Source organism: Chaetura pelagica, unplaced genomic scaffold (genome assembly GCF_000747805.2).
Source record: "Chaetura pelagica isolate M959 unplaced genomic scaffold, ChaPel_1.0 scaffold354, whole genome shotgun sequence".
Lineage (NCBI taxonomy): Eukaryota > Metazoa > Chordata > Aves > Apodiformes > Apodidae > Chaetura > Chaetura pelagica.
In genome coordinates, this window is record NW_009953299.1 from 3,177,917 (window position 1) to 3,201,578 (window position 23,662).

General features: G+C 36.6%; 1 protein-coding gene across 1 annotated transcript in view; it reads right to left on the reverse strand.

Moving 5' to 3' along the window:
- Positions 1 to 18,491: 18,491 nt before the first annotated feature.
- The window catches only part of PAPOLA (poly(A) polymerase alpha), a gene marked incomplete at its 5' end in the record, with an annotated part of 33,962 nt that continues 28,791 nt past the window's right edge, over positions 18,492 to 23,662 (reverse strand). Inside the window, 3 exons of the mRNA XM_009998036.1 lie at positions 18,492 to 19,445; positions 21,591 to 21,665; positions 23,487 to 23,552. Of these exons, the coding sequence (XP_009996338.1) occupies positions 19,350 to 19,445; positions 21,591 to 21,665; positions 23,487 to 23,552 (237 nt within the window). The remainder of the gene's footprint in view (positions 19,446 to 21,590; positions 21,666 to 23,486; positions 23,553 to 23,662) is intronic.

Sequence of the window (23,662 nt, forward strand, 5' to 3'; positions counted from 1 at the left end):
AACCAAACCAAAAAACTTTCAACCTTTTTTTCAGAAGGGGAGAGTTGTAGTTTCTGTGTAAATTTATGGGTTTTTTCCCCTCACATACAAGAAATAATCCCTGTGAGATCAAGAGTTCCAGTTGTACTTTCACACCAGTTCCCAAGTAACATTAAGGGGATCTGGCATTTGGAAGGTTAATTTTCTTATCAAAACTGTACAAAATCCTAATTTTGCAGAGTAGCAATTTGAAAAAAAAAAAAAAAAAATCAGCAATGGGAAAATGTTGGTTATGCAGCACTAGACATTCAGTACTCAGGGGATCAATTATAAAAACACTCATTCAGCTATTTCTATTCAAATGAACACCTGAAGAGGAGGTCTCAATGGTTTTAAAAGTGTGTGGATATTACTGGATAAATGTTAGTCCAATAAAAGAGATCATCATCTGCTATTTGTGTGCATTTAAGTTGACACTAAAAAGATCTTTGTGGAATATTGCTGCTTCTTTTTCTTTTTGTGTGTGTGCATCTTTTATCTCATATTCCCTTAACACTTTGTGAACTGAAGAAAATAGACCAAATGAGCTGTTCTTTAAGATTAAAGGGGCAGCATTTAGTTGAACACACCTGACTATGGAAGGAGTCTATTTTCCTAACACTTATGAATATGTAATGATGTGCTTGGAGGCACAGTCACGAACCCCTAATAAGAATTCACAAGTCTGTGTTTGAAAACAGACATTTGCATTTGCCCTCCGGTCACAGTACATGGGTCATTCTTATTCAAAAATTTATTTGCTTTATTTTTCTATTCCCCCTCCCTTTCGTTCCTACCTCAGAATATTTTCTCATTTCTAGGTTTTGTTTTGAGGAAAATTAAAAAGAGAGGGCTAAATCCCTCCAGAACATTCAGGATTCAATTAGAGTGAGCTTTATCGGGGATATATACATTTGTTTGTGCAAGTGAAAAACTCCATTGTTTGATTTGAGGAAAATATATTTTTCAATTTCATGAACACTTTTGCTTTACCAAAAACCTTTGTCAGGATTTGAGAAGAAAAAAAATATTAAAAAATAATTAAAAAAATCCTACATAGGTGTGTAACACAACATTTTAAAAAGTCAAAATTGGGAATACAGTAATACAGATTAAGTGTTCTACATTAGGGATATACTTCATGGAATTGCATAAATATTTCAAAAAAAGCTACTGCTAAGAGAAAAACAACAAAGCATCATAAATGTTAATATAGTGACTTAATCAGTGTCATGTACCAGACTACGAGCTTTGGAGGATGGTGTCCAGGTGTCCAGGGAAGAACGGGCTATGGAGATCGGTACTTAATGACAATACTGTATTCCTCTTTAAATCTCTTGTATAAAAAGCTCTGAGGCAGCTACTCCAAAATACACTCAGAATTGTATTTTGTGCTCACTTTCTAAACATTATGTTGTAGTTTCAAATTAAGCACAGAGGAAGATTTTGCTAAGATTTTATAAATCACCTTTTTTTCAGTTCTTTCATATTCCCTCTTTTTTTTTTTCTTCAAAAAAAAACAGAGGAAAGGGTGAGTGAAAGAAAGAGAAAATAAAAAAATTAAACAGAGAGAGAGTAAACTTGCAGCACTTTATTGATTATCTGAATAACAACGATGGAAGAATGAAGCTTGTTTGCCCAGGGGAAAAAAAAAAGGCCAGAGAATATTTAAAACAAACAAACAATCAAACAAACCTCAAGGAAATTCATTTGCAGAGAATAGAATTGCTGAGCTATTGCAAATCAACATAAACATTTTCAGGTGCTCACTGTGAAATCCCCACGTTAACACTTGTGCATTCTATAGCTGTATTAAAGATTTCATCATCACTTTGCTAAGGGTCAGTGGCAGTTAAATACTCACCCCAAAGCACGGGAGGATTTTGAAACATTGAGACTAAAAGTTGCTTGTCTAATTTTTAGAGATCTTTGAGCTTATTATTAAGATGCTGATAGTTCTTGGGGGGGCATATACATGAACAGATACACACCTAAAATATATGTACACCCTCAGTACATATGCACACGTGCACACACACAGGCACTCACACAGAGCCTGAATCGATTACCGTTTACTACACATTTTCTAGATTTTACATTACTATCACAAGTGCGACTTGGGTAGGGAAAAAAAGAGCCTATTGTGAGAGCAGTAGTCAAGGAGCAAACCCCGATTTTAGGTCTAACAGTGACACCTGCAGTCGAGCTCCACACACTAACACACAAGCGCTCTCGAAAAATAGATCCGTATTTTTGAATCGCACATATCTCCTGTTTAACCATCCTCGTGTACCTCAAATTTGCCTCTCCCACTAGCAGCACAATCAGCTTCCACACCAGCATGAATCAGCTCTTCCTCTTCTAAAGCACACAGCCTGCCATAAAGTATATAAATAGCCCAGAAAAGCTTCCTTGAGCTGTTTGGTGGGAGTAGAGCTGGCCATGCATATGCATACACACAGATCTCTCCTCCACTAGCAGGCATTTCAGAAGAACCACCTGCATGTCTGAAAGGCTCATCTTCATGTTTCAAAGATATTGAATCACTTTTCTGTTAATTTCTATATAAAGCATTGCATTCTGTATGAATAAGGGCTAGATAAACCTGATGGTTTTGATGAATCCCCTTCCTTTTCACTGCTCCCTCCGTGGTGTCAGGTACCAGCTGGTGAGTGTCAGTGATGTGGTCACTCTGTTCTCCTCTTTCAAATGGTCCAGGAGCTTTCACTGTTTCCCTGTGGTTTAAAGCACTTAGATTTTGTTTGTTGGTGTTTTTTAAAGAGAAAGTGTTTTGATTTTGTGTTTTGATTGCTGCTGTGAAGGCTACTTTTAGAGGCCTGACTCTCCAGTTATAGCAAATAATATATTCAATTTAATTATTCTCTTTCACTATTCTCACAACTTGTTGTTTATTCAGCTTCTTCCATTATACTAGAAAACAAGCTCCTCTCTCTCTCTTAAAAGCAGAAACTGCATCTGAAATATAATTCTTACTTTGCTGTAAGAATATTTTTTTTTTAAATCACCGGTTCTTCTGACTCACTTCCGCTACAGCAGCTTCCAACCAAGATCAGTACTCATATTTCACCCAAGCACAGTATGAATGTGGATTTAATTTACAGCTCTTGGAGCTACTTCCTTCATCATGTAAACATCTAGAACCTTGTGTACAAATGTTTGTTCACATGAACAAAAAGATTTCTTTATAACTTTTGTCAATATTCAGCTGAGTGCTAGTTCAGTAGCAGATGTGCTATGCTTAATGGTGCATATACAAGAAGCATTCCCTAATCCCTAAATGAACTTCTTATCTCTAAATATATACAGGATAAGCTATCTATACTCAGTTTAGCAACTATGCTATTAAATCTACCAGAACCAAAGAGTGAAAAAAATATTGTTAAAGCCAAACACCTGTTAGCAAAAAAACCCCAAAATGCTGCTAAAACAAAACACTGCTAACCATAAATCAAAATAAATCAGATATAGCTCTAGATAGATTAATTTCTATTACCAGTGCATCTCGAACACCCACATCTTCATTTCTCAAGTGCACACACATAGTTTTAAACTCCTCTGGTTTTGTTAGCGCCACACTCTGTCAGTCACAATTCACTGCAGAGAAATGGGTTGTCATCAGATGAGACTTTTTTAACTGCATACGAATGCAGATGGATCCATTATGGGATTTAAAAGAAGTGCACACACAAAAAAAGAGAAGGTAGTGTCATCTGCTGGTTGCATTAGAGAACTGGGAGAAGTAGGCTGTGGTGCAGAGGTTCCTGCTGCACCACCAGTTCCTTTTGTGACCTTGGGACACACTTTGATATAGCACCTGAGTATCTTCATTCATGAAACGAGAACGTTTTCATCTTCATTCATATCCAGGACTGTCTCAGACTCTCTGGCCTGGCTGATCAGCTCCTCAGCAACAGCTCCTCCTGTCCTAGACTGTGCAGAAGGCAGAGGATGCTCGGAGGCAAATGGGAAGGATGCCTGCACCCGTTTATCCCTCAGCTGTCCCTGGCACAGGTCCCTGTGAGAGGCTCAGCAACCGGTCATTGCCTTCCCATTCACCCCACCGGACTGGAGCAGTCCTTCAGGTGAACTCTTAGAGCCAGTCTATCATCTCCCACAGCAGGCACTGGGCAACAGAGACCCCCAATTTGCTACACAAATTACCTTTACCAGCTTAATCTATCGGTTTGATCTATGGGCAAACTCTCCCAGTCTAACAAGACAAGGGAGAAATTTCCTTCCCAGTATTCCTCCTTCCACCTCCTTTTATTTTCATTGGAAAAGGGTATCAGAGTACTATAGTAACGAGAAGCCAGTTTCTTTTTTCTTTGGAAAAATTACTGAAATTTGGTGCAAGGAAAAGCTTGTAACATCTCCTGTTACACAACCACACATAACCTGTAACTGCTGGAAAAAAAGCATGGCCTTCACTGCAGCCATCAAATGCATCTTGCATTTAATAATTACCTGTCGACAAAATATGGACCCATCTTTTTTACTTCCATACAAGTGTTTCTTAAAATAATTGACTATCCATGAAGACTTGAAAGGAAGGAAGTTTACAGGAATCAAGAAGGGGCAAGTTACACCCAGGCTCGAAAAACAGATGACTCCTGATGTTATCTGTGTGGTGGATATGACCTGCTATGGTGAATAACTCCATCACAGTCCAGAGGTTTCTTTTCTACTTTCCCTGCACTCCCTAGCCCTCTCTTATCTCTCCTCCCCTCAGTACAAAGAAGATCACCCAGTATCAGTTGTCTACCAGTGACACTTAAAATCCACTCCAGCATCAAAAAGTAGCATTGAAGAATTTTGGCTTTGCAGAGTTTGCCCTAAACTATAAAATATCCCAAGCAGAATTGTTGGCTGCCTCCTCAGAAACAGTGGCATGTGGGAGAATCCCAGTTCAACACAAGCGAAGGGCTGCATTTTAGGATGAGAGAAGAGGACGGAAAGTTGCTGCAGAGGTGCATTTTGTGGCAACTGCCTATGTTTTCCTCAGCTTATACTCATGTTATTGTCTTATTACCTTAGGAGAAGTATTACAAAATCATCACATTGCCAAAAAAAAAAAAAAAAAAAAAAAAGAAAGAAAGAAAGAAAGAAAGAAAGAAAGAAAGAAAGAAAGAAAGAAAGAAAGAAAGAAAGAAAGAAAGAAAGAAAGAAAGAAAGAAAGAAAGAAAGAAAGAAAGAAAGAAAGAAAGAAAGAAAGAAAGAAAGAAAGAAAGAAAGAAAGAAAGAAAGAAAGAAAGAAGCACAAGGAAAAAATAATTCTAAAAGAAAAGGCCATGCATATGCAAAGTTGATTCAAATGCTCTTCAGATTGCACCATAGAAAAGCTGTGGCCTAGTTTTTGAAATACATATTTCACTTTATTTTGCACACAGCTGGGTTTATATTGGCACTCACGCTAATATGCAAAATGCAGTATCTTGTATTCATGAATGACTCTTTATAAAATGCCAGGAGGGCACCTGCTTTCTTTTCTTTAAGTCTGTATCATGACAAAGAACAAGCCTGTATTAATGGCCAACTTCCAGCTCTGACCACAGCCTGGGGGGACTTATGCCAGCTGTACGCAGGTTTGGAAGTAAACAACATGCCCTGGTCAAAAGGAGTTTCTTACAGTCCACGGAAAGAGACTGCTAATGAGATGCAACGTTCTGAAGAAGGGAGTGTATGTCAACACTAACCGTGGACTGAGCTGCTACAATAAAGCATATGTACCCTCAGATGCATTGCACGCATCCCAGTCCTCTCCAGTGTTTAAGTGCAGTATGTTACATACATCATCCAGTCCTTTTAGCATTGCTGCAGACTACCAACATCTTCCCATTCCTGGTGGTCCTCAGGGCTCAAGCTTGGTGGCTGCCAGGTGCTAGGAAAACTAATTAAAGATATCTTGGCCAGTAGTAGGTGGTGGGATTTCTTTTTCAGACAAAAAAAATAAAATAAAAAAAAAAAATGCATTGTAATGCAGTGGTTTAGAAGGCAGGCTCATGAAATGCCTCCTCATCTTAAGAAGCTCTTTGTCTACCATCCACAGGATCCCTGTGCATTGAATGTCAGAGCATGATGCAAAACTCATCTCTCACAAATTTCCCCCCAAAATCAGAACAATGTACATGAGACAGCTTGATAAATATTATTCTTTAATGTAGACATAATTAAATATGTGCTTCAGAAATAAATGTTTCTAAATGAGATGTGGGCAATAAACATTGGATGAGTTTCATAGGCATTTGTGCAGATACTTAGAACTTCAAATAGGAATTCTTAGACCAATGTATACTCATTATGTCGTCATGTTAAAAAAAGAAATAGAAATTCAGCTCTAGCCTATGAACTGGAGTTGATAAAAAAAGAATTACAATCTTCCTACATTAAATTTATTCAACTTTTCTGTGCTCTGCAAGATTGTTCCTGCAACATGGTTTCTGCTTGTGATTTGGATTAATTCTTTTTCCTGTCTAAACAAGGGCACCACAATCATCTCAGTGTACACTTCTGAGGTAAGTAAGGTAGTGTAAGGTCAAATCAGCTTAGGTTTGATCAGGATGTTATTGAGCTGATAGTTTTCCAGCATTACTGCACTGCATTCCCTGTGCCATTTGATTGCCAGAATAAAACAGCTGTCTTTCACCAGGTATCATCCTACATATTTTGTCAAAGGTAAAAAGAAACTGAAAAGCAATGGACGTGATACAGATACAACAGAACGAACATGTGTAGAATATTATGTCAAATTCCCTAACCAAACCTTCAAGAAAATTAAAATATATGAAGATAGAACCGTATTTGTGACCAGCTCTTCAAAAAGTAATAAGCTTTCTTCCATTTCCCAACTCCAGACCTAGGCTATGTCCTTTTTCCTGCGTCAGGAACAGGCAGAACCAAGAAGCAAGAGAATCATCAACTGTGAAACAAAACAGTTGCTAAACTGGGCTGTGTTCACACATTTAGCCTTGTCTCCCAACTCTCTTCAGCAGCCTGCAAAACCTTGCCACAAAATGCTTTGCCACTTCCAGCAAGTAACAGAACAATTAGAGGTGTTTATTCTGGGACCAGCATACTGGATACAAAGTACAAGTGTTCCTGTAGAAGTTAATTTGTAACTTCTTGGAGCTCTCCCTCTGAAAGATGCAGTTTATCAACACAGCATCTGCAGTATTCTGCCAAGAAACACAGGACAGAAGGAGACTGTTAACTAGTTCTTAGTCTAATAAAGATATTTTATGCAGAAAACAAAATGTATTGATAATTTAAGTTCACACTGAACTCACTAGCAATATGAACTATCTTACTGGTAGCAAGAAGAATCAACACTAGAGGCAATGAGTTTGACACTGTCACACCCTAAAAGGACTCCAAAACACTTTATGCACTGAAAGAACTGTAATAAATAGTCACCCTCCTTTTCTTAAGGCAAGACAAATGTACTCTCTGAAGGTGGTGTTCTGACATGATGTACCATTCTATAGACACACACTATTCACATACTGTGAATGGCAAGCCAGATTTCTCCATTTTTTCAACATAGCAGTAGAAGTGCCTTCTTTATTCAGGTGACAAGGTAGATCCAGTGACGTTCTAATGAAAAACAAACTAGTATCAGAACTACTAAGCTTAAGGTCCTCTGAGATCTATCACCATTTTTCTTTATTTCCTCATCCCTACTCCATTTTCCTGCTAATCCCATTCCAGATATGGAACATTTTTAAAGCACTGCACAGCCTTTCCTTGGATGCAGATAAGTAAACCATGAAGAGACATGGTTTACATGTCTTAAGATACATTAGGTAAAACCAGTAAATATTAAATAAACACAACTACAGCTCTGAGTCATGACTTGTGATCTTATTTTTTTTTTATTTTTTTTTAATTATTAATCCTTTCACTGGGCTGGTTTTGTGAAGCAAACAATTCTTTTTGCAAAAAAAAAAATTAGCAACAATTCAGAATTGCAGAAAAGATCTGGTCATTGCCAGAACATAAACTGCAATTATTTGCTGTATTCATCTTTCCCAGTGTGAAAGACTGTTGTCATTTGCAGTTATCTGGGAGAATCTGATTTAAACCCAGTGATTAGAAAGAGCAGTCAGACAGCTCATTTTCTGCCTCCTCACTCCACTACTAAATTACTAGGTGACCTTGTGCAAGACAACTACTCTGTACCTTCATTTACCCATCAAAACCATACCTGTTGTATTTATTTAGCTCACAGGTGCATCAAGAAGCTTAATTAATGTTTGGAAAAAGCTTTGAGATGAAAGGTGCTTATGTAAGTCTAAAATATTATAAAGTCAATGAGAAAAAAAATTGATTGGTGCCAAGAGAGTCAATCAGACATACGGCTCCTCCTATCAGTATTGTCCATATTTCAGTTTTGAGTTTATCACTGGAAATATACATGACTGTTTAAATAAAGTCTCATGCATGTTCCACTGTGTACAAAAAAGGTCACCAGTCTGTAGATCTAAAAACAGTTAGAAAGCTGTAAAAGAACTCTTGGGAAGATGTACACTATACTTTGGACTTCAACACAAAAGTCCTTTCTCCACAGTGGCTCTATACTCTAGGAACAGTGGCATTCGGCAACACATATATAGTTTGACTTAACATTTTTATATACAGTAATTTTTTGATCAATGGACACTAGGAAGCATCTTCCCTTGACTGTTTTATGAGGAAGAGCCTGAATTTAATATCTCCAAGCACATAACCAGTGCCTAAATAAATAAGAAACTCCCCTTTCCCCAAGGATCCTGATAATATAGCATCTCAGTCACTGCTATAAACCTCTTAGCCAAGAATTAGAAATTACTCCAAGATCCCAAGTAAACTCGATTCCTTGACTGACTGTTTCCACATCAGAAGATACTCATTATTTTCCTCCCAAACCTAAAAGCAGTTGCCTTGCTCAGAAAAGTGATCCAATGTACCACAACACAGTTTCCTTTTTTCAGGTCCTGTTACACTTCAGACAGAATCAGGACAGCTGAAGATCAATTTGCTTGATACCATGGTGTATCATCTGCACCCACCCCAAAGCCCAGCATGCCTTTGGTATCCAGGCTTTTTAATTGCAACCTGTCTCCCAGAAGCAATGTTTTAAGTGTGCTTCTGTGAAAAGGGAAAGCACTGAACATGTTCATCCCTTCCAAGAAAAATTCTGCTGAAGCAGAAGGTATGATGAGGCTAAGCTTGAGATACTCTGAGGGGCCTTTGGCAGACACAGACTTGGATAACAAGAGATTAAAAATGTGGCTAATAACCAAAGAATTATTGGCAAGTGTTCAGTATAGCAGACACTAATGTAACTCCCAACTGGGTTTAGGTTTTGCTGTCCTACAGGTAGAAGAAATTAGGAGGAATTTTAAAAACTGTGACTACTTTGAAGAGTGCAGGAAGTAAACTGGAAACAGTGGAAGGTGTTGAGAAGACCTGAGGGAAAACAGGATCATCATATGGCACATCCTACTCACTTACAAGTGCAAGCACTTTTTTTCAGATTAAGTCCTTCAGCCTACAAGTAGTTGTGAAAATGAGTGTTACAGGGGTCCACGTTACCTCCAGTTTCCATTGTGCAGTGTTGCCCAGGCTGATCCTCAAAGGGTGTTAAACCTGAAGTTACACTATTTGCTTAGACTGACTTCTATAAACCATGGCAGTGCTTCTGTGCAATGCTATGTGCACTGGAGCAGCAATGCACTACCTTCTGCTGCTCTGTAAAACTAACATGATTTTCTTTCATCTAGAGCTGTCAGACATACTACATTAAATAGAAAATTTTTTAATTAAAATAAATAGGAAAAAAGCAGTAGGTTATTTTTGCATTTATTATGTAAATTGCACTTCAAAATTAAGTTTTCCTTAAAAAATTAAAACTCTTTACACTTATTAGTGTAAACCATCAATAGACTCATTCAATAATGTCTTCCCCAATTTTCAGACATGCTTCCAAGCAATTGAAGCCTGGACAACTGGAAAAATTCACGTTATAAAGAAAAAGAGAAGCCAGTCTTCCAGCAACATCCTCACCACCTTCACTGTTTTTGTTCAGAGGATGAGCTAGGCCACAGATCTACATCACTAGACTGTACCATCAGAAGCTGAAATGTGGTGCAGTGAAAATTTATGTTCAGATATGCTATACTTAATATGCATTGTACCAACGTATCACTAAGCTACAAAACTTGCAGACCATAAATAAGCAAATTGAAAGAAGACAGGATTAAATAGCTGGTAATCAGAACAGCAAACAAATACAGTTCTTAGGATTTAGATCTCCAGTTTTCCTGGGGAAAAACCACCACATTCAGGTCTGTTTGTCTATGTAAAAATACTATTTTTAAAAAGGCAAAATAGAGCACACTATGTCATCAACTAAACACAGCTTAAAGTTGCCCAATTTGTTTTCCTCTACTGGAAAACTGTTCTAATAGCATATACAGGAACCTTTCCTCTTTTATGTGATGCCCTCTGAACTCATTTACAGCAAGATATAAAAGATGATGTATCGGATACAAAACAGAGATTGGACAACTGGTATATTAGTTTCAAGTGGTGTGTGATTCATGCTTACAGTAAAATCCAACAGAATAATTTAAAAGCACCTTCTATATGAAAATTTTCAAATGTTAGCAGCCAATATTTGTGAAGTGTCTGATAATCACTAATCTCATCTCATATACAAGAAGGCTGAAGTAGAGAGGCAATAGCCCTGTCAAGGTCACGTACACCAAATTCAGGATTAGATACCAGGTTTGGCTTTGCTGTGAGCCAGTCAGTCCCACAAACTGTTTTGTACCACAGTGACGAGTTATACTTGGGGTTTGTTGCTTGCCTACACATTACATATCATTCCTCCTCATATAGATCCATTAAAACATCTTTGAAATAATATGACTTGACTCACTTTTAAGAAACTAAAACATGAGAACTATCTTAGAAGAGGAAACATCCTATAGCACCAAAATGAGCTGTTACAGCTGAAGAAGGCACAGACGACATGTGGTGGTGGAATGACCAGTGACAATTCACGCTCAAAATTCCTTCAAAATTGTTCTCTCTTATCAGGTAAGGCAAGCTGGATTCAGTTTGACACAGAACAGTGGGGGCCCAAAAAAAAAATTAGTAATTTGAAATAATCTAAAAATGTAACACACTGGAACATGAAATATTAATTAAAAGCAAACGTATGTCCGTTTTAAACAAAACTAGAAACCTACTTTTGTAACGAATGTTCAGATTATCCTTGAAAAACCAATGGGCCAGAAAAGGAAAAATAAACTCTTAACAGTGTTTGCAACAACTCAAAGAGTCACTTCCATGCATTTTTTAAAATACAGCCTATAGTAAATCAAATGTAAAAGTATTCCTTTAAAAAAAAAAAAAAAATCCTAATGCTACTAGAATCCACTTTGACTTTATCTGCAAAGACAGAACATCTGGTGTTCTTCTGTCTAGACAGGTCCTATTAAGAGCAACACTACTGAGACTATGAACCAATTCCTACTGCTTCAAAACAAACATAAACATAAGAGTGAGTTAGCTTATATCCCTGCATTAAAAAACTGAAATTAATCAATTTTCTTAAGTTACTATAATCACAGTCAGTTAATCGATAGACTTGAGATTCTCTAGGTTTAAATCAACATTTTCATAAAACAAACTTTGAAAAAGAAGATATATAGATTTTTTTGAAGTATCTTCAGTCAAGAGGCAAAACTTAAAAATTGAGAAGAAGTTCCTCATGCTTATACCAAGTATTGGGAAAATTTTACTACAATTCAACATTTTGTTATTCACAGCAACTATTACAGAAGATAATTTCATCCCTATATATCTAGGTCAAAGACTCACAGAACAGAAGCACTTTTGGTTTGTTTTTAAGAACTAGAAATAATATATGTATATTTAATATATTTATTAAATGGTAAACAAATATGTCACAGTTTGACTCAGGTCCGACAACAATGCTCTCGATCCCCTCCCACCCAGGTAGGGAAGGAGAGAGAGAAAAAGAGAGAGACTTGGCTGGATTGAAAACTAAACTACACAGTTTTAATTAAAACACTAATGAATCATACAAGAAAATATATACAATTATGTACAGATATGTTCAGGAATGGGCAAAAGCCTCTCGCCTCCCCCCACCCCAGCAACTCCCACAGCACTTCCCTGAACTGGGAAGAGTCCCGAGGAATCCCGGAGCTGCTGCTGGAGAAAGCAGAGAGTTATGGGGGTCACGAGAGATCAAGCCTGAGGATCGACGGTGATGGATGAACAGAGTCCTCCCTGGACATCGGCCATGGACCAAAGAGAAGGGGAGAAGAAAGAAAGAAGGAAGTTGTCTTCTGTGATCTCTGACCTTCCTCTGAGCTTACGTAGATATATGGAATGGAATATCTTTGGCCAATTTTGCTGTCTGTCTAACTCAGCCTCCTACGGGGGGGTCACAGATCTCCGCACAGTGTCTGAGCCGGCAGAGTGCAGGTGCAGCCTTGAAGCCTCAGTAGTTAGAAAAACATTCCACTGTCTTATCAGCCTAGCAGAACACACTGTTGCTAGTTACAAGAAAGCTTTGCTGAAGGAAAAAAAAATCAGTAAAAAGAAAAATTGGCTTCATCCTGGCTCAAACCAGGACAAAATACATACTTCAATCCAGTTAAAAAAAATAAATTAGGAAACAACATCCTAATCCCCATCCATTAGGGGATATAAACCTGGAAAAAGTCTATACTAGCATTTGTACAGCTTTTTGAATGCTTTGGGTTGGAAGAGACCTAGATCATCTAGTTCCCCAGCATGGGCAGGGACACACACCTTCCACTAGACCAGGTTGCTCAAATACCCATCCAACCTGCCCCTCAAGACTATCAGGGAGGGGGCACCCACAACTTCTCTGGGAAACTTGTTCCAGTGTCTCACCACGCTCACACTGGAAAAGTTCTTTCTAATGTCTAACCTAAGTCTATCTTCTTCCAGTTTAAAGCCATTACTCCTCATCCTATTGCTACAAGCCCTTGTAAAAAGTCCCTCCCCACCTTTCCTGTAGTTCCTTCAGGTACTGGAAGACCACTGTAAGGCCTCCCTGGAACCTTCTCTTCTCCAGTCTGAACAACTGCAACTTTTGCAGCTTCTCCCTTTCAAATTTCAACCCCCCAATTTTCTCTTTCAATATGGCCTTAGAAAATGATCTACCATCACTTAAAATGTGATCAGACCTGAAGAACTGATCTTCTTCCTGTAAAAACAAAACATTGATATCTGGGATATTGAAAGGGCTTTTTAAGTCATTGTTCTTGATTAGGGCTGCAAGTGTCTTTTTATCTCACTTCCTACAAGGATTAGATGCTACAAGAAAAAAAAAAAAAAAAGTACTCCTATGTCGTGGTCAGTGATCATTAGCAAATAGAAAATCCACACACTTTTCTGGATAAAGATAAGACATTGTAAGAATAATCACTGATAATTTTAATATATTACAGGAACAGACAGATGGCCTAAACTATCAAATGTTTATCAGTCTTACTGTTTATTACAATGTGATGGATAAAAAAATATACATGACAACCTGTGGCTAAGACAATGAATAATTCCATCAATCATTCCAGGCTTCTATGATTCCAACCATGTGATAGAGTTGAATGAAGTTCATAACAGGGGAGGGAAGTTGGCAGGGGGATTCCTACATAAGCTAATATCTAGACTGAGTACATGAATACTGCATTTATTCCCCATAAAAGCAAAAAAAGTTCATTTTATGAACAAGAGATATCTATTTCACTTCACAGAAGCAGACACCAATGAAATATTTTAAAGCTCTTAGCAGATAATTCACAAAGATTTCAGAACATATCTACACTAACCTTTATATTATCACTGAAACTGTGTTTGTTCTCAAGAGACCATACATTTTTTACTAAATTATGTGAAGATCCTAAAAAAAGGAAATCTCACTTTAAGAATGCAAGCTGAAAAGCTAATAGAAATCCTTCACACAAGCTGCAGACTCCTCTCCCCATGTACTGAACAGGCTTGGCACAGTGTCCAGGCATGGCCAGCTCTCTGCTGGGGGCAATGTTCTTGGCTGTGAAGGCAGAGCACGCCCTCTGTCACTCATGGCGAGCAGTCCTGTCCAACTGTCTCTTTCCAACAACTTTATCATCAATCTCTTTATTAACAGCTCCACTGCAGACTGAGAACACAAACAAGGAGAGTGCGCATGCCAGATTTCTGGAAGGCACCCGGCATCAGACACCACACAGGGCAAGGTTTCTGTTAAGTTGAAACAGAAGCTGTAGTGCATAACTCTTACATCCCCTTTTAGGCAGTGTATCATGTTTATTATGATGAATTAGAATCAAATTTCTAATCGGGGAGAGCAGGAGAGAAGTTACTCCTCAAACACTGAATATCACCCCCGTTACCCGTTTTATTTGAACGTCATTTGAAATGCCCAAACAATGAAGGGTACATAGTCTCACATTCCATTGAACTTCAAGAATTATTTTGTACTTTAAGTTGGTGTATTACCCTAACTGAAGCAAACATCACAGAAATAATCTTAGATTAACCGGAAAGGTTGAATTGATGCATAGATTTTAAGCATGTAAAAGTTACCTAAGTATCCTTATTGAGGAAATTGACTTCTAAAAACACATGAAATGCATTCATAAAGGTGTGCTAGCTTGCAAATCAGACAAGACATTCACACTTGCATGCTGCCCAGCATCTGTGTGGGCCAGTTATTAAGGGGCAGTTTAAATGCATTGGCTATTTTTTTAAGTTAAATAAAGAAATGCACCTTTCCTTACATGAGTTGGAGTTTACACCACCTTATATCAATAGTAATTTTCCTCTTTATCCTTTCCTTTTACTTGCCTAGAGTCTGGCTCTTATTTGAATACAGTAATTTACTGCAAAACCCAAGCTTGATAACATCTACATATACCATCAGTTTTTTTCCAGTCACCAGGATGCTGTTAAATTTGACTTTTTCTAAATTTACTATCTTTCAGAGTTTGTGAGGTAAATATCTAATGAAGTGTGTAGGATACTGCTATTCTTCCTTTATTCTAAACATTCTATTCAAATACACAGGTCATAAAAATACTGAGAAGGTCATTAAAAAACCCAGACACGCTGAATAGGACCCATAACCAAGTTAATTCATTAAATGTGGGAGGAAAAAAAAAAAAGAAAAGTTACCTAAAGAGAACATTCCATCATTTACTCAGAACAATACAAAGATGCCTAAACTTTATTAAAAAAAAATAATAAATCAGTAGAGTGTAAATATCCAAAAAGCAGATGGGACATCAGTTCATTGTATTATCTTCTTCATAATAAAACATGCTTTCTGAAGTTTGATATGAAAGTTTGCATTATTTTGGTGATGATGGCAGATGTTTGATATTTGTAGATATTTCAAATTACTAGTTTGAACTTTGTAGACGTATCAGACTGCATCTGCCTCTATCAACAAATCAAAGATGGTTTGTTTCTATTGAACAGATCCTTAATTCCACTAAGATCATTAAACTAAAAATGGTTTATCATTGTTTTGACAGTAGAAACATTGGCTCTTTAAAAAAAGTCAACCTACCAAGTGTGCAGCTAATAACATATATATACAAACATTCCTGTGTGTACTATCAAGACCTGCATATTTTCAAGTGACAAAATTTCTTGTAAGTATTCTTCAGCCACAACAATACCAAAAAGAAGTTAAGCCTAGCAAAGCTACTTGACTTACGTGTTTGTCAAGTCCCAGAAATTATTCCAGGACCACTTCAACATGCAAAATGCCTTTTGTACAAATGCACATAACATCCAAAAAAGATGAAAAGATGTATTAGGAGAAAATAAAGATATTCTGCTTCCTCAGTAACCATTATCACAGTAGTTTTTATTGCATTAAGTATAGATTCTGGCTCAGTAACATGTGGTGTGTTCTTGCTATATTGAGTTACTTTTTGTTATTCTAGAAGCAGAACTGTTTTAACTTTTATTGTTCATTAAAATTGGTTCTCTCATTAACATACATTTACTATCAATTGATACCCTTACTGCACTACAAGATGGCATGGACACTACTACCAACTGAAAGAAAGCACAACTTCAGCTAGAACACATCAACTCAGATGTCTGATTCTAACCAGTATGTCTAAACGCCATCTGTTAGAACTATGGCTTATTAATGTTAACTATTTTGGCTACAGTAGTAATTTGCAGCTTCTTGTTTACAGATCCTTATGAGTCCATGAACTTACTTCTGGAGGTTCATGATGGGGAACTCAGAAGCCTATTGAAGCCTATTGCCAGTAGATTGAGAAACACTGAATGAAAATTTGTATATCTACTACCAGCTTTTTATTGGTTGGAGAAAATAAGAGGAATTAAAGCCATAAATAACATCAGTTGTGATGAAAGGGAGATGGGGTGGGCAAGATATAAAGATGATGAATCTGTTCTAAACCAAGACAAGCACTTGCATGCTGTGAAAGATATATACAACACAATCATTTATTGTTTTAGGCAGGGTAATTATAATATGAAGACCATAATCATCAGTGGTTTTAGCAGTTAAAGAAATTTCAGTCAAAAGGAGGCTACCTATTCAAGTTACTCACATGAAGTATTTGGAGGACTGGGCTCATGCTGATACACAATCAATCAAGTGAGGCACAGCTACTTGTAATTTTTACTTTTATTTCAGGGCAAGCTTAAACCATTTGACAAGAAGAGAAATAGTGCCATCTGCTGACCTAAGAAATTGTCACTTGCAAGAAAAAGAAACGTAAGATGACAGAACTGTTACACCTAATTTTTTTTTTTTTAAATGGGGTTCAGGAGTATAGCCCCAAATTGCTTACGCACATTTCTTCTAATTATGTCATCTTTTAAGAATTTAAGATTTTGAGACTGACCCCTAATCAGCAGACAAGGAATGGATGCTCTTAAAATATTGGGAGGATTTTTCTGGCAATAAACTCTGCCCCTGCCAAGCCACTGCACAATCTACCACCTTTCCCTTTAGCAGACTACGGCTCACCCTGCTGAGTGTTACTTCCATTTCCTATGTCTAACATCATGCTTATTTAGAGAACATTCATTTATGTACTATTTCTTTTAGGCCACACCTTATTTTGTCTTCATTGAAAATGTATGAGCTAAGTATGAATTCCGAGAGTAAAATCCATTTTGTACATTCAGAAAAACCAGACAACTCTGGGATTGTGCTGTTTTTTATTGTGTTTTCAATGGAGAAATACATCATCTGTTTACAAAATAGCTCTTGAAAAATACAAGGAGTACAGATACTATAAAACAAAGCAAACTCCAGTCATGAGACACTACGTACATCATGCGAAAGCAACAGTCTGATCTCCAGGTTATGAAAACTAGAATTAAAAAGTCACTATACAGAAAGTTCCAAGTTTCCAGCTTGGCAAAACTTGGGTGCAGTTACATGAAACGTTTAATAAAATGAAAAAGATTTTCTGATGTGTAAACAAAATGACAAGACTAAATTTGTGCCTGGCAATTTCGATCTAAACTCCATAGCTACACAAAATACACAGACACCTTGTACACTTCAACTGTTAATATAACCTTCTTTGGGGGGTGGACGACAGCAGGCTGCACAGGGCAAGGAAAAGAGAAATATTGTATACTAGACATCTTCGACAAATGGCAAAAAAAACCCTTCAGTTACTGCACAGCCTAAGTAAAAGATAAGCTACACTCTGACTTTGGAGAATTAATTTAGAAGGAAAAGGGGAAGAGTGTAATTTAATTTTAACATGAAAGATGCACGTGTAATAGAATGGAGCACAATGGGAGAAGGGAATTCATAAAACATGCTAATCAAAGTATGGGAAGTATGATTTGACATCCCACATATTTCAGATTTAAGTAATAGTAACATGAAGTTTGTTATCTACATCTGGTATTACTGTTGGTATCCTTCATGTTCCTCAAATACTGCTGTTCTTTGCCATGAGAGATGCAGTTCTTTCAAAAGAAAAAGTTGTTACTTTTTGATAGGACTACAAGAACAAAAACTAAGACTAAGAGAACTTACTAGATGTCAAGTGCTTACTAGAAATAGGATTTTTAAAAATTCCGCGTTGCTCAGTATGTAAAACTATTTCCGATGAGCCATCTAAAAATAAAAAGGTTAAAATTCTTCGGGAAAAATCTTTTTGCCTTTATTTAAAATTTGAAGCTTTTTAATGCATACAGGACTTTCATGGAGTGTACAAAAATCATCTTATATTTAGTGATTCAAAGGCCATCAAGACAGGTGTTATACTTCACAGGCACGCAATATTTACTGAAATACTTTATAATGGGACAAAATTTTGAGTCTGTGCCTAGAGGCCACAAGGTATTATGATTAGGTATGGGGCAAGGGAGAACCCAAAGGAGTACATGGCTTATTTTTACTTTGTATAAATAACTGTTGTCCTATATGGTGCATACAAGCTGCAAAAAAACCCCAAAACAAAACAAACCGCCAACATTAAACGCAAAAGCTTTTCCCAAATAATAAAGGGATCAAAAAGGGAATAAGGAGTTTGATTAGCTCCGAGGAAAGTTTATTTGCTGTTTGACTGTTGATCTGTATGCACCTTAAAACAATCCTATAAATAAAAGTAGACCACATCTTAATCATGTCCCACCAATTCCAAAACTTCTCAATTACTTCCTCAACTTTTATCTTATAATCTCAAGATTTGACATTTTAAAGGCTTACTGCTACTTTGATGGCAGTGGAACTGGATATACTACACACTTTGTTTTCAATGTATAGTAGGTCATAAAATGTCATCCGATTTGCAGATTGCTTCTATTGAAGAGGTTCTTCAATAAAAAGAAAGTGTATCAGCTGAAGATTTAAAATTAGTCATACTCCAATAAAAAAAAAAAAATACATAAAAGTGCATTTAAGGGATTCTTATGCCAGTTTTATCTCAATTTTGAAACAATGTATCAAACAAATTCAATCAGAATGTCAAATATGGCTACAAATAGTGTTCATGTTTTTAAAGGCAGTAATCCTTTGAAATATTTAATGCAACTGTTGCTAACACATTAATTGTACTCCTGGCTTCACATACTAACCTGGACTTCCAACCAAGTGGTGATTTTAGCCCAGAAAAGGAAGTGCACAAAATATACCTAAATCCATTTGCGATTATGTTCTAGTCTTGCACCCTCCGTTCTCCTTTTTTTCTAGCATTAGAAGACAACAGGTTGAGTTGGCAGATACTTTTTATGGACCCCTGAGGTTGTTTTTACCGGTTCAGTCTCAATTTTATCGAATTCTTGATAACAGGAATAGGATTTGCAGGGAGAGCAGGGATATCTGAAAGGTCTGTACTGGGTGTTTTCTGAAAAGAAAAGAAGTTTGGTTGTATTTTAACTCTGTAAATATCAAAAGAATATTCGTGGTAACTGGCAATAACTTTCAGAAACAAGAACTTCAGATGGGTTTTTAGGAACATACCAAGATGAAGATAATTACAAGTTGTAAATACAGAAGCATATATTTACTTTGCCTACACAGTCCTTATTAAGGAAAACTTGTACAAGAGTGTCTTTCCAAGTGTGCATTTCCTTTTTCAACAACTGCAAGAAATTAGACAGTGCTGCAGATAAAGCTGAGCCTACTAATTACCTGTATGACAATAAAATATAATACACACATAATAAAGGTGCTTGATTACTGACACCTACTAGCTGATCTACATGTTTAGTACTTAAAAATTCCTTTGAACAATTCAGTGGTAAACCTCAGCCCCTAATGGATGAATGATGAAAAACTATTCCCCATGTGAGGAATGTCTCTTCATATCTAAACATTTCAGAGTGTTTAAAAGCTCTTCAAATTTCCAACTTTTCATATTTGTTTAGATTTACATGAAAAAAGGTATGATGAGCTCTAAACCAGTGCTGTATGACTGGACTAAGATTTTCACCTTGAAAATAATCACAACCACCTTTTTTTTTCTCCACTTAAAAGACAAAATCCATTCTACAAAATTACACCCGAAGCCAAGAAAAGGAAAACACAGAAAAGGAACACTCTCCTCTTTAAGCATGATTCATTAATTTCTTACATGCTTAACAAGCCTCTATTATTGGACTTTACGGGGTTTTTTAAATTTCTAAGTACTTCTGTTCCACTGCAGCAGATTTGCCATCTCAATAACCCAGTTATTATCCATTACTTGCCATGAATTATCATAAAATGCTTTCCTACGTTATAAACATTCAAAATTAATATTAGGTACATCGACACATGGGAAAAACTGCATTAAAATGATTGCTCTTAATTGTTGTTTTATTAAAAAGATATCAATTAAGTTAATGCTGACTGATGCAGTAGCAAAGCACAATGCACAGGACTGAGGGCAAAATAGCTTCTATCTCCCACCTCCCCACTGGCCCCAGTAGCCCACTCTTGTTGGTGCTGACCTGCAGTTTAACACGTTTCTATTTTCTGCAACATGAGCAGTGTTTTAAACAAAGCCAATGAGAACACTGAAAAAAATAACAGAAGAAGTCCACTATTCTTTTGCAGTTTCCAGATTACTTTGGCTAAACTACACAATTTGTAAAAGCTACAAAGCTTTATATAAATAATCCCTTAACAATAGGTGAAATAAACTCAGTATACTAAATGATCTAAAAGTTTCCATGAAGCAGTTCAGAGTGCCCACGAAATAATCTAGAGCTTTTGCTCTGGTATTTTACTCAGTACCACTCATACAATTCAAGACATTTGATAACAAATACTATTATTACTGTTGCAATGTATCTCCATTTTCAATCAATACAATCACTGCACAACATTTAAGGAGTAAAGAGTACATTAAATGCTTTGTGATAGTGGAACTTCCGTCAGTAGAGCACTAAGAGAAGCTTAGAAATGCTAGTTAACAAAGACATGTTCTTTAGAAGTTGTTACAATATTAGGAACAAAAATTTAAGTGAATGCCACAGAATTCTTAACATGACATCTATTTTTTAATGCTCCTTACACTTAAAATAGCTGGAGTGAAGCAACACAGCTGGCTAATGAAATACAGGATTACAGCTTCTTTCCCTCTCATACTAAATAAGAGAATCTGAAGTAAAATTTCAGACACTGTCAACCACTACCAGGGCAGCTTTGAGCAGCAGCTATTTAAAGCATTTGTTTCCTTGTTAGAAAGGATTATTCTGTGATGTGCAAAGCACAAAGGAATAAACTGAGCCCCTTACTTTGAAGGCACAATTCAGAAGAGCGAATCCAGCTTCGGTCAGTTTGTATGGCAAGCCATACATGTTTAGCTACAATGCACATTCAATAAGATCAATGATAATCTAAAACACAAAAATCATGACAGTAACAACAAGCAGATTTCCACACAATGGATTTATACTAAAGATCACATTTATTTTTAACAACTGGACTCATTTTAATTTCAGTGTTTTCACCACAGATTAGCATGTGTGCACAGACAAAGAGGTCGTGGTTTTGAAAACAGTACCTGAGGAGCTTGCAGAGAAGTTGTCTGAAGAGTTTCTGTTTGAGAATTAACGTTTACTTCTGCCTCATGTTGCTCCTAAAAAACAGAAGTATCAAGAGTTACAACACTTCCAATTATAAAAGTTATTCATATAGCACTCCGTTAAAAAGAATGCTGGAATTTGTGCACGTACACAAAACGAAAAAAGGCAAGTATCGGTACTTGCTTCATCGATACTCATCCTTTAATAATACAGAAATTACCATACTAACCAATGTTTTGCTAATTAGGAATTTGACATCAACACAAGCTACATCACTTCTCAGTTGTCATTTAACCATTTACAATATTTTACACAGAATCCTACAGGAAAATATTACATGACATTCAACTCATTAAGGACAAGTGTAGTATCAAGTGAGACCATGTGAAAAGCTACTTGAATTTGTTGCAAATTCAACTGCTTCTCCACTGCTTTTGCCATTCTGCTAGAAAAGTTTTCCTGCTAATTTAATGGGCTGAATCAGGTTTCTAGATAAACAGATGAATGTCAAAGCCAGTTTTACAGACAAAACCCTGGGACTGCACAGGTAAAGCGTGACACATACCATTCAGCAAACCATACCTTAACAAAAAGGCATGTCATTGAATGAAGAAAAAAACATGTTATTTGATAAGTTCATTCATAGAATAGAACAGAATCATTATGGTTGGAAGAGACCTTAAAGATCATCTAGTTCCAACCCTCCTGCCATAAGCAGGGAACCCTACCACTAGATCAGGTTGCACAAAACCTCGTCCAACCTGGCCTTAAAAACCATCCAGGAATGGGGCATCGACAACCTCCCTGGGCAACCCATTCCAGTTCCTCACCACCCTTATAGTGAAGAATTTCTTCCTAATACCTAACCTAAACCTCTCCTCTCTCAGTTTAAAACCATTACCTGTTGTCCTATTCACTGTCTTCTCTACTGAAAAGCCCCTCCCCAGCTTTCCTGTAGGCTTTCCTGTTTCTTCCATTTCCTTCCATGCATATTAAGGACGTAAGATTTAGAGGAGACTTACAATAAAAGCTAACAGGATTACCTATATATTTTATAATCACCTGTATCCAGACGATCTATTTTCAATGTTAGGATTAAAAGCTTACATGCATTGCCAACTTCACCTGTCTTGAGTTCAAAGAGGTTTCAAGGTGACTACATAACAAGATAAAATTTCCCACTTAAGAGTCTGGAAACATTTTAATAGGTATTTTAACTTCTCAGCATATTCTCCAGAGTACACCAAAGACAACAGAATATGCCCTACAAAAACTGTATATGCTCAAAGGAAGAGCTGCTATCATAAGGCTAAGGACAGACTGTCACCTTTACTGTTCACTAATAAGCAGAAAAATTGCCTGTTAAATGACAAGATACAGGGTGTGCTTAAATCTCGAACTCAGAAGGTACAGCTGTAACTTCATATAATAATTTCACTATCAGAAAATATTTACCATCACTTGACTTTTTTTTTTTCTTTTCACCTAAAAAGTGAAGAAAGCAGCACCTGTCTTTGGGATTCTCAGGCAATGTGCAAAAATCCCCATTGAATATATAGGACAACTTTTCTTTAACTCTTTTTTTTTTTTTTTTTTTCTCTCCACTGTGAATAATGCTGTGTGAATGACCAGCAAAGAAATCACTGTCCTCTGTGATGATGGACTCAGGCTAAGCTTACTCTGGCAACAGGTAATGTACTGGAATTCATTAATACTGACTTATACATTGAAAAGCAAGATCATTTTGGTATCTTTACTAAAGAGTCTATATCTACAAACACTCTTAGTCATTTCTATAGGGAAACAGAGCTTTTTTTTTACAATGAAGAGTCCCAAATAATACACAGAAAATTGCATGGTCTCAGAACAGATACCTTAGTTTCCATTTTTTCATGTTCATTCAAATCTAAACAGCTAGTATCTTCCATTATTTCATCCTTCTGAAATACAAACAAACCAAGAAACTATTAAAATCACAAAAACATTTACATAAATCAACAAGAAAATAAGGCTACAAAGTGATTATTAAGAAAGCATTAGTTTTAAGACT